The sequence below is a fragment of the Lingula anatina genome, chromosome 9 (genome assembly GCF_051362555.1).
Source record: "Lingula anatina isolate TDL-2025a chromosome 9, LinAna3.0, whole genome shotgun sequence".
In the NCBI taxonomy this organism is placed as follows: Eukaryota; Metazoa; Brachiopoda; class Lingulata; order Lingulida; family Lingulidae; genus Lingula; species Lingula anatina.
The window spans coordinates 2,612,963-2,625,166 of record NC_141775.1 but is presented as its reverse complement, the minus strand read 5'-3'; the positions used below and the strand labels follow the sequence as shown (position 1 = coordinate 2,625,166).

Here is a 12,204-nt window from a genome sequence, read left to right as displayed (position 1 = left end):
GTTTTTGAAAAACTGTAGACTTGCCCTTCAAGAAATCGACGGAAAATAGCTCTTTTTCAATTTTGAATGGGCACTGTAGAAAACATATAACAGCTAAAGCTCTCAAATTAAGCACATATGTGTGATATCATGTGAAGAATAAGTTTTGTAAATTTCAATCCAAGCAGTTGAGTACATTTTGAGACAGAACGCTTTAAATGTGCAGCAAACCGTAACGCTAATCCCTTCAAGATCTCGACGAAAACCGGAAGTGCGTCATGACGTCACTCGCTTCTACTTGGAAAGCTGCTGTGTGATTTTCCGATGAGAAATATTTCGTGGCTCATACAAATGTTCGGAAAATGACCATGCAGATAAAAGAAAATTCACTAATCAAAATTGAAACTGCGTAATTACATAGAAAAACATTGTGCATTCCTGACCTCGACTTGTCAGTGTAAACAAAGTGTACTGAACGCAGCGCAAGCAAGCACGTGAATGCCGCGTTTGATACTTTGTATCAGACGCTTCGTTTTACTTGACAACACAGTGTTTACGATGGGCATGACAGGAAAAACAGTGCAAAAAACACGCACTTCCGGTTTTCGTCGATTTCTTGAAGGCGTCGATTTCTTGAAGGGCGAGTCTAGTTTGTTAGGAAAGATATACAAACTTTAAGTAAATGCGTTGCATCCTGGTCTATATTCAAGCTCCTATTTCTTTTCCATGTCTTCAGCGCGACAAATAGAAGAACTACAGCGCAAAGTTCTAAAATGTTTTCGAATCGCCTGTTTGGTATCCATGGCAGCTTCCTACGACGTCAAATTATTTCCTACGTCACGCGCACGTGGCGTCAAAGCGCGACACTTATTACGTCATATTGGATGACGCCTCACTCGGTGGTAACGGACGAATTCAACATGGCCGCTTGGCAGAATGTTTCCTTTTCTAATATTCAACGCTGCTAAATTTTGCCGAAGAACCAGGATTACAGGGTTGCTCATTCGTCTGTTTATCATCCAATGGATGATGTATGAACACTTTTTGTTACTGGCGTCCATCGAAAATGGTCCTAAATCCGACATAGAGGAATCGTGTCTCTGTAAAGATTTAACTACTGTAGAATTCAAGTAAAAAAACGGTCATGAAACGGATATCTGTCTCATTGGTCATCCTGATTTTTTCCATTTCATCATCAAGTAAGTATTGGACTATCATGGAGTAACAAAAAACGCGGTTCATCTACATTAGTTTCAAATATGACTTTGCAAATGCAAATGTTAGGTGATACAGCGGCGTTTTCACATGGGTAAAACTGAATTTGTAGGAATTGCTTATGAAGAATTGCAAAATGATTCTAACAATTTTTACCTCATGTACTTAAGAATAAAAGTCGCAATGTGATATAATATATGTTAAATGAATATAACAATTCAATTGCAAAGAAGTTAATTTAGCTGGTAGAATTATTCGATGAAAAAGATTCATTTTAGCCTAGGTTGATCCAAATATTTTTTATGGCTTATATTGTTTTTCCTATTTCTTGAACTCTTTTTACCCCATTGATTATTGATCATTGTGATGACGCCAAGACACGAAATGAGGTGTTTCTTACACAAAGCAATACAAAGACATTAAGAACCTGAAATGCACGAATTTCTAAACCAAATCAAATAAGTTAATTAAAATTAGACGCCCTGATGATAGAATACATAAAAAAAAAAAAAAAAAAAAAAAACATTTCGGATCTCTGAGAGAAGGATGCAACTAGTTATCATTTACTTACAGTCATAGCTATACCAGGAATATAAAATTGTTTATACATCTTTAATCTGTATATGATATGTAAGGAGTTGTCCCACTTATATTTCAGTGGCTGCCTCGAGTCATCGGTCAAATGGCTGCACTGTGTGGTCAACATGCTCGGCCACCTGCGGACAGGCGGTCAGGGCAAGTACGTGAGATTTCCTATCCCAATACACATCCTTATGCTAACCGCCTGTATAAATATTACACCATAAATAACCCATTTTTTTGAAAACATTTTACTCTTTCTTCGTCAATATTACAATATTGTAACAAATGTGAGTAGTTTTGATTGGATAATAATAATATGCACATGCTTTGACTGAAATATGGTATGCCTATCCTTTAATTTTCAGCAATTCAGTAAAAAAGACTTGAATTGTATACAGATTGCACAAAACATTTACAAATTCCGTAATAAGATTTATTTTCTTCTTCTCTCCTTTATGCTTTCTATGCTGTGGAGAAGTTAATTTGCTTAATTATTTTTAAAAACTTTTTATATTGCAATATATATAAAAAAAAGGGAAAAAACGAAAACTAAATGGAACTTGGATAAAGTGCGGCGTACAAGTGCATCAATGAAAGCGAGCACGTGCCCACCATGAGCATATTTTAGAATAAAAACTTTTTTGAAGTAGAATGGAGTATCTGCTATTTCACAAGCCATCGTATTCTAAAAAATATCACTGGCTATTTTTCAGGAATCTGTAACGGTATAACACATACTCAGAAATGCAACGTTACCGCTCAGTGTCCAAAACACTCTGCGGCCACTGGTGGTCACGTGGGACGTGATTCTCACTGGTCCTCGTGGTCCCATTGGTCAAGCTGGTCCTCGTGCTCGGTCACGTGCGGGCGTGGATGGAGAGAACGTTCGCGCACGTGCAAGCACGCGACCACAGCACGAATGTATCCGGTTTGTGAAGGTAAGATATTGAAAGACCAGATTTAACTGTTGAAAAATAATAATAAAATGCACATGCTTTGACTGAAATATGGTATGCCTATCCTTTTCTTTTTTTTTCATTGATATTACAAATTTTATTCAAGAGAGCTTAACATTATATTCTATGTAATTTTACAAGATATCGCTATTTATTGGAAACCAAATTCTAACGGTGATGTCAATATCCTTTATAAAGGACCGGCAGAATAGTGTAAGGTAAAGTTAAAACTCCATTCATACCAACGATTTTTCACTTGTAATCGGTCAGGTCCCAGATCAGAAAAACAGCGGTGTGCCGACAATCCATGCATCATAGCATTAACGACCATCAGAAGACCACCCAGGCCTACTTCACATTCTATAACCAAAATGACTACAACAACAACAGTAAGGCCAACCACCACAAGAGTGAGAACTTCAACAACTCCGCCAACTACAACAGTTACGTCGACAACTCTAAGGCCCATTGTCTTCTCAAGTCGGCCACCTGTCCCCGAACCGAAACCAACATCTAGATCTGGCATCCATGTGCATTTTCAGATAAATATAACAGAGTCATCGGGGCGCGTTATTAAGTCAACGCCACGTAAAGAAAAAGGCTCAAATTTTGCCGTAAAGAGGGAACTCAAGGCGTCCCGAGTTAAGGGCTCTAAATCAATGCGAGGTCGTGGACGCACAACAAAGCCTAGAGGTAACAAAACGTATTCGTCAAAATAAAAGCTTCGGAAAAGGCAAGAACAGTGGAAATAGACGACCTTGGAGGATGAAGTCCTAAACAAAATCTGGGTTCGGCAGCTGATTGTTGACTATAATAGAAGATCAGTTATGTTCGTTTTCTCTATTAAGTAAATGCGCACATATCAATCTTGCATGTGAAATTTATTTTCACCAGTGTTAAACAAAATATTTTTATTTCTCATTGCCCAAAATTTGTCATCTTGTAACTGCTGTTTTTTATGGTCCCTGATTACATGATCATGTTTTCTGTACTTCAGTGTCACCCGTAATGTGTATAAAAGGTTGCAGTTGTGATTACTTATTTTATCTGTTTGGCAATTGACTTCCGATTTCTTTTTAGAATTTTCTAGAATCTTTAAATGTTTGACTTACAGTTTTATGTGAATTGCTGGAGATTTTAATGGTTCTTTAATTCAGATTAAGTGGGTATTACGTTGAATGTATGTTTTTTCCACCCGCATGCTACATACTGAGAATATTCCTGTTTCATGTCAACTGAAAATGTTGTTAGAATGGTTTAATTTTAAATCTGTTTATAAACAACTTGAAGACAGTAATTTGAATGTGTTGGGTATAAGTGAACAATGCTGGACATATTGGTATAACGTGCTGTTGGTTGAGGTTGACCATGTTGTGTTGGAACAGGTCTAGTTATAAAGCTGATGTACTGTTAGGTTCACTGAGAATAAAATTGGAGTCATTTGACTCTCTAGTCAGAGTCCAGCACCCCTTGACCCTCATGGAGTTAATTTGACTCCTATATAAGGGTCAAAGTACCCCACTACCACAGTCTTTAGACTATTATCAGAGTCAATTACCCCCTGGCTCTCATGGAGTCAATCTGACTCTAAAATCAGAGTCAGATGGCGTGGAGAGAACAGCTTTCATCATCCTTTATCAGTACTTTATTGGCCATAGTTGGTTTTATGCATGAACAAGTGGTTTTCTGTGTGTTTCTGCATACAGAACTCGTGCACTTATTACTGGCCCGGGCTTTCAGTTGTCACACCCTTTATGTGATATGTTGGTATACAGGTCAGCAAGTTTTGTTTCCAGGTTGTAGGTTTGACCCACCAATGCATGTCAGTGTAGAGGTATGCTCACTCATTGGTATATATATATATATATATATATATATATATATATATATATATATATATATATATATATATAACAAGCGTGAATGTGGAACAGAGTGCTCAACAGTACGGAGCATTTGTACACAATTAAAATAAATAAATAAATAAATAAACAAAAGACATGCAATAACCCCGACTCCGAGTTTCAAGGGCATACCCAGAAGGCCATAGTTGGTTTTATGCATGAACAAGTGGTTTTCTGTGTGTTTCTGCATACAGAACTCGTGCACTTATTACTGATCGGGCATACAATATTAATTTTAATTATATATATATATATATATATATATATATATATATATATATATATATATATATATATATATATATAGCGAGTGCCAAGGTTTTCTCACTTCTAGCCTAGATAGACATCACTTTAGGTATGCATTTTTATAGATGTTTGATTTTTTGACTGTAGAATAAACTATGCAACCACAAGTCTTTTTCGTTTATGTGTAATTTTTGATATGGAAGATTAATCACACAAGGTTATTGGCATATGATGTTACGTGGCCAAGCGTGTGGTTATAATATAAAACTCGTGATAAAGGCCTAAATGAAGAATTATTTGTACAGATTTATTTAATCCCTGGTGCAAAGAATTATGTAAAATGGAGTTTTTGAAAAACTGTTTAGTTTGTTAGGAAAGAAATACAAACTTTAAGTAAATGCGTTGCATCTTGGTCTATATTCAAGCTCATTTCTTTTCCATGTCTTCAGCGCGACAAATAGAAGAACACTGCGCAAAGATCTAAAATGTTTTCGAATCGCCTGTTTGGTATCCATGGCAGCTTCCTACGACGTCAAATTATTTCCTACGTCACGCGCACGTGGCGTCAAAGTGCGACACTTATTACGTCATATTGGATGACGCCTCACTTGGTGGTAACGGACGAATTCAACATGGCCGCTTGGCAGAATGTTTCCTTTTCTAATATTCAACGCTGCTAAATTTTGCCGAAGAACTAGGATAACGGGGTTGCTTATTCGTCTGTTTATCATCCAATGGATGATGTATGAACACTTTTTGTTACTGGCGTCCATCGAAAATGGTCCTAAATCCGACATAGAGGAATCGTGTCTCTGTAAAGATTTAACTACTGTAGAATTCAAGTAAAAAAACGGTCATGAAACGGATATCTGTCTCATTGGTCATCCTGATTTTTTCCATTTCATCATCAAGTAAGTATTGGACTATCATGGAGTAACAAAAAACGCGGTTCATCCACATTAGTTTCAAATATGACTTTGCAAATGCAAATGTTAGGTGATACAGCGGCGTTTTTGCATAGGTAAAACTGAATTTGTAGGAATTGCTTATGATGAATTGCAAAATGATTCTAACAATTTTTACCTCATGTACTTAAGAATAAAAGTCGCAATGTGATATAATATATGTTAAATGAATATAACAATTCAATTGCAAAGAAGTTAATTTAGCTGGTAGAATTATTCGATGAAAAAAGATTCATTTTAGCCTAGGTTGATCCAAATATTTTTTATGGCTTATATTGTTTTTCCTATTTCTTTAATTCTTTTTACCCCATTGATTATTGATCATTGTGATGACGCCAAGACACGAAATGAGGTGCCTCTTACACAAAGCAATACAAAGACATTAAGGGCCTGAAATGCACGAATTTTTAATCCAAATCAAATAAGTTAATTAAAATTAGACGCCCTGATGATAGAATACATAAAAAAAAAAAAAAAAAAAAAAAAAAAAAAAAACATTTCTGATCTCTGAGCCACCTCTGCTGAGAAGGATGCGACTAGTTATCATTTACTTACAGTCATAGCTATACCAGGAATATAAAAATTGTTTATACATCTTTAATCTGTATATGACATGTAAGGAGCCGTCCCACTTATATTTCAGTCGCTGCCTCGAGTCATCGGTCAATTGGCTGCACTGTGTGGTCAACATGCTCGGCCACCTGCGGACAGGCGGTCAGGGCAAGTACGTGAGATTTCCTATCCCAGTACACATCCTTATGCTAACCGCCTGTATAAATATTACACCATAAATAACCCATTTTTTTGAAAACATTTTACTCTTTCTTCGTCAATATTACAATATTGTAACAAATGTGAGTAGTTTTGATTGGATAATAATAATATGCACATGCTTTGACTGAAATATGGTATGCCTATACTTTAATTTTCAGCAATTCAGTAAAAAAGACTTGAATTGTATACAGTTTGCACAAAAAATTACAAATTCCGTAATAAGATTTATTTTCTTCTTCTCTCCTTTATGCTTTCTATGCTGTGGAGAAGTTAATTTGCTTAAATATTTTTTAAAACTTTTTATATTGCAATATATATACAAAAAAGGGAAAAAACGAAAACTAAATGGAACTTGGATAAAGTGCGGCGTACAAGTGCATCAATGAAAGCGAGCACGTGCCCACCATGAGCATATTTTAAAATAAAAACTTTTTTGAAGTAGCATGGAGTATCTGCTATTTCACAAGCCAACGTATTCTAAATAATATTTTTCAGGAATCTGTAACGGTATAACACATACTCAGAAATGCAACGTTACCGCGCTGTGTCCAAAACACTCTGCGGCCACTGATGGTCACGTGGGACGTGATTCTCACTGGTCCTCGTGGTCCCATTGGACAAGCTGGTCCTCGTGCTCGGTCACGTGCGGGCGTGGATGGAGAGAACGTTCGCGCACGTGCAAGCACGCGACCACAGCACGAATGTATCCGGTTTGTGAAGGTAAGATATTGAAAGACCAGATTTAACTGTTGAAAAATAATAATAAAATGCACATGCTTTGACTGAAATATGGTATGCCTATCCTTTTCTTTTTTTTTTCATTGATATTACAAATTTTATTTAAGAGAGCTTAACATTATATTCTATGTAATTTTACAAGATATCGCTATTTATTGGAAACCAAATTCTAACGGTGATGTCAATATCCTTTATAAAGGACCGGCAGAATAGTGTAGGGTAAAGGTTAAAACTCCATTCATACCAACGATTTTTCACTTGTAATCGGTCAGGTCCCAGATCAGAAAAACAGCGGTGTGCCGACAATCCATGCATCATAGCATTAACGACCATCAGAAGACCACCCAGGCCTACTTCACATTCTATAACCAAAATAACTACAACAACAACAGTAAGGCCAACCACCACAAGAGTGAGAACTTCAACAACTCCGCCAACTACAACAGTTACGTCGACAACTCTAAGGCCCATTGTCTTCTCAAGTCGGCCACCTGTCCCCGAACCGAAACCAACATCTAGATCTGGCATCCATGTGCATTTTCAGATAAATATAACAGAGTCATCGGGGCGCGTTATTAAGTCAACGCCACGTAAAGAAAAAGGCACAAATTTTGCCGTAAAGAGGGAACCAAAGGCGTCTCGAAAGGGCTCTAAATCAATGCGCGGTCGTGGACGCACAACAAAGCCTAGAGGTAACAAACGTATTCGTCAAAATAAAAGCTTCAGAAAAGGCAAGAACAGTGGAAATAGACGACCTTGGAGGATGAAGTCCAAAACAAAATCTGGGTTCGGCAGAAGCCGTAGGCCTCCAGGGGCAAGGAGAAAGAAGCCTCGCAACCGTGCAAAATTTCCCCAAAAGACACTAAAGCCCTCGAAGAAAAAAGTGCAAAATCGCAGGCCTAGCAACTACTGGAAAAAGTGGGGTAAATGGAATGCTTATAGGGCACGCATGGCAGCAAGACGGCGAAATTTCAATAAACATCACCGTTCCCGACAGCGTTACCGACAGCGGTACCGACAGCGTAACCGTTATCGACATCGTCGTCCCTTCAGAAAGTGGTCACGGCATAGGTTACCAGTGACAACAACACCTTCAACTACGACAGTGGCGCCCACAACCGCGACTACGTCTCAAACAACTGTTACGACAACAACGGTGCCGACTACATCTACGTCACAAACAACTGTCACGTCAACAACGCCACCGACTTCATCTACGTCACAAACAACTGTCACGTCAACGACGGTGCCGACTTCTTCTGCCTCTCATTCAGCATCAGTTGTGTGTACCACATGTGCGTTATTGTTTCCTAGCACAAAAAGCACAGTAAAGCAGCCTCTGAGACCTAATGGTAAAAATATACATGAAGGATTTCCCACCAAACAGAAGTCAGGGCCTTCTGCGTCTACTGAACGGACAACAGCGACTATGTCACAAACAACCGTTACGTCAACATCTGTGCCGACGTCATTTTCGTCACATTCAGCATCGGTTGGGTCAACCACACCTTCGGTATTGTTTTCTAGCACGCAAAGGCCTAATGGTAAAAATATACAAGGAGGATTTCCCGCCAAACAGAAGTCAGGGCCTTCTGAACGGAAAAATGGCATTGAAGCTAAGGGTCCCGTCCAAGAACGTCCACTACAAATTATTCTTCATCTTCATCCAAACAACCACACTAAGACAAATGTCACCATAGAGCCTGGGCGCTCTGGAAAAAGCAGCAATGGCACAAACAAGCAGAGTGGGCAGTTCAAGGCTTTTCAGGCTTTTCAAGGAAGCAAGTCATCCAAATATGCTAAAGTCATGCCAAAAGATAAAATTACAATTGTTGTAGGGCAGGCTTTGAAGGAAATAGCCCGAACCTCAGGTAGTTCCAAACCACCTTCCGGACGAGGAGCGTGGACCACAACAACTTCTGCGACGACATCTGCGACAACAGTGAAGATATCCAGCACAACCGTGGGGACACCGAGGAAACCAATGAACCAGAGTACAAAGCACTCACCTAGAGGTCCACAGCCTAGCTTTAACGATACTCTCATCACAGCGCCTCCGTGTTCGCTGTCGAATGCCACGACTGGCCATTTGAAATGCAGACCAAATGTTAATGTGACGCCTGTCGGTGATAAGAAAGCCTCTTTCTCAAAGTCGATGCATGTGAATGGCACGAAGGTGTCGCCGACAACTAAGGTAGCGTCTACCGAACTGCCGCTGTTGAAAACGAAACGTCCTGGGCAGCAAGGCTTGAAGACACTGAAGACGAGCGCAATGAATGGCACTGTGGGGAAAGAAAACGAGACAAACATATTTGAGAAACTGCAGGGGCTAATTTTCGGCTATACTTCGGCCACTTCAGCGACCATTACAGTGACATTTCCGCCCTCCACGCGCAAACCTAACTCTTCATCCAAGCAACAAATCATTGAACTGAAATCAAGACCTGAAAATGTGACCCCTCAAACTCGCTTCCCAGGAGGTTTAGCGAAGACGCAGTCGCAAAACGTGAAAAATGCGATGACTGTAGCCGTAGAAAAGCCTGACACTAAGACTAAAACGAAGCCTGGAATGGTGTCTTCCTCAAATAACACTCTGTATTCAAAACTACCAGGTTCCATTCCACTATTCAGTCCAGACGATTCAAGTTATTTACAAGTAAAAGTGGAAACTAAGAAGCACGGAAAGACAATCACCATTAGTGAAAATAAGAACACAAAACAGCACAAGAGCACAAAGAAGAACAGAGAGAAACCTCGTCGCAAGAAAGAAAGAAAGCAGAAGTTACGACCGTCGCAGGAGAGAAAGAAAAAAGCTAAAAAGACGTGGGCAATGAAGCTTCACCGACAACAGATACTTGAAAAGAAACTGAAGCCTAAACGCAAGCCAGGGATGAAATTTCACCGAAACAGGTTTCGAGGGAAAACATTGAAGCCTAAACGCAAGCCAGGGATGAATCTTAACCGAAATTCGCTTCGAGGAAAAAAACAAAAGCAGAAAAAGTGGCCAAATATGAAATTTAACAGGCAATTGTCACAGAAGAAGAAGCAAAAGCGCAAAAAGGGGCCAGGGATGGGACAGAACCGTCGGCCGGCCGCATATAAACGAGAGGCCGTGACCAAAGAACTGAAGCTCTCTCTTGGTCGGGGCAACGAAGTCACCATTCAGAATGAAGTGAATAAAGAAGGGAATTTCACGAAAGACCAAAAACCAGCAACTACTCGTGGAGACATAGTGAAACAAAACAATAAAAACAAACCTGTGATCATCAACAACGGAAACATGGTCATGGTTGCTGATGCTGGCAAGCTGAAATCAAACTTGTCTGCTGCAAACAAGACACGAAGTAACGTCGGTACGTGTTTTATTATTATTTTTATTTATTTATTTAATATTATTTTGATTGAGATAATGATTGTGACTATAATGTGTATTAACCAACGTTCGACAACCCTAGAAGACATATAGCATTTACCTTTCTCCCCAGTGTCACAAACATTGTGAACAACCCGGGCAGTAAAAAGTCATGATGCCAGTAGAAAAGGGTCTGAATGACTTGCCAAAGCTTTAAAATGACGTAAACTTTCCTTTATTTGGTAACGCTAATGTTATAGTTTGTCTTCATTTTTGCTGCGTAGAAATACAAGTTATATTATCGTTGGAATTGGCCAAACAAACTTATCGCCATGCCTCATTTCAGCAACATGGTCAGTGTGGGAAACCTGGTCAAAATGTTCTAGCAACTGCGGCAACGGGCAGCAAAGTAGGTCACGGAAGTGCCAGTATCCCAATGGAACCGCGAGTACCGGCTGTGTCGGGGCGTATCAGGCGCTGCGCACGTGTGTCGGAGAAGACAAAAACTGCACCTCCAGGATAGTGAAGCGGGCGTGTAAGTACAAGATTCTGTGTATTATTTTAGAACTGGGTGTTTGAACGGAGCTTGGGGGGAGGGGGGGGGGGGCATTTTTTGCTGTTATCACAGTCATAACTTCGCAGCTTTCCACCATCATCTACAGTGCTGTTCAGACCGGTAGTGTGTTAGTCGGTTTGCTGTAGAGCCTTTCAATCGAATCACGTATGCTAAGTTGACTATGATAAACTATTTTACTCTACAGGATTGGCTTGAGTTAAAGAAGGTATCTGTAAAATACTTTTGACAGCCTACAACTTTATTTATTTATTTTTTCAGACGAATCCAATAAGGTATCAAAGTTCCAAGAGGAGCGTCCTAAACGAGAGCAGTGGGAGCTGGCCGGTGTGTTTGCGTCCGCGCTGGTCATGTGTATGGTGATAGGGACGCTAGTCATCTACCTGGTTCTGCTGTATAAAGAAAACAAGAGTTTCCGCCCCACCACCAATAGCGGTTGCCAGGATGCAGAGGCCGTATGTCAATGACTCTTGCTGTAAAGAACTTGTTTTTGATGTCTTCATTCTGCGCGAGTGATTTAACTTGGCAAAAGTATATTTGAATAGGCCCTTTCAGCAAAAATGAATTTTAATTAAAATATTAATTTATTTTTCAATTTCTAAATAACGAAAACAAATAAATATCTGAAGATATTTTTCATATAGAACATGACCTGAATGTTAGAAAATGAGCATTCTTTATAACATATTTCTTTTCTTGTAGACAAACGTAAAATATTCACCGCGACATTTTCACTGATTGGCTGATCATGCTGTTAAGGATATACATGTAGATCAAAATAAATAAAACTTGGCAATAAATATTGTTATATCGAGATCTTGAAAAGTTTCTTGCTGCATAGCATAAAGTATAAAGTATTTCTTATTCGCTTATTACCCATAAAGAGCTGAAAGAAAAAAATGCTCTCTATTTTTTTCCC

The 12,204-nt window shown here is 39.1% G+C and overlaps 2 protein-coding genes across 2 annotated transcripts; both read left to right on the top strand.

The window, feature by feature from the left end:
* Positions 1–862: 862 nt before the first annotated feature.
* Positions 863–4,833, top strand: LOC147759776 (uncharacterized). The gene is made up of 4 exons (XM_086996438.1): positions 863–1,178; positions 1,853–1,933; positions 2,490–2,714; positions 3,003–4,833. Exons 1-4 carry the CDS (start codon positions 1,124–1,126, stop codon positions 3,449–3,451), a joined length of 810 nt encoding a protein of 269 aa, XP_086852564.1. The 5' UTR covers positions 863–1,123; the 3' UTR covers positions 3,452–4,833.
* Positions 4,834–5,483: 650 nt separating this feature from the next.
* Positions 5,484–12,099, top strand: LOC147759775 (uncharacterized). Its single transcript, XM_086995435.1, has 6 exons — positions 5,484–5,793; positions 6,491–6,571; positions 7,117–7,341; positions 7,632–10,712; positions 11,058–11,246; positions 11,547–12,099. Exons 1-6 carry the CDS (start codon positions 5,739–5,741, stop codon positions 11,750–11,752), a joined length of 3,837 nt encoding a protein of 1,278 aa, XP_086851561.1. The 5' UTR covers positions 5,484–5,738; the 3' UTR covers positions 11,753–12,099.
* Positions 12,100–12,204: the final 105 nt, after the last annotated feature.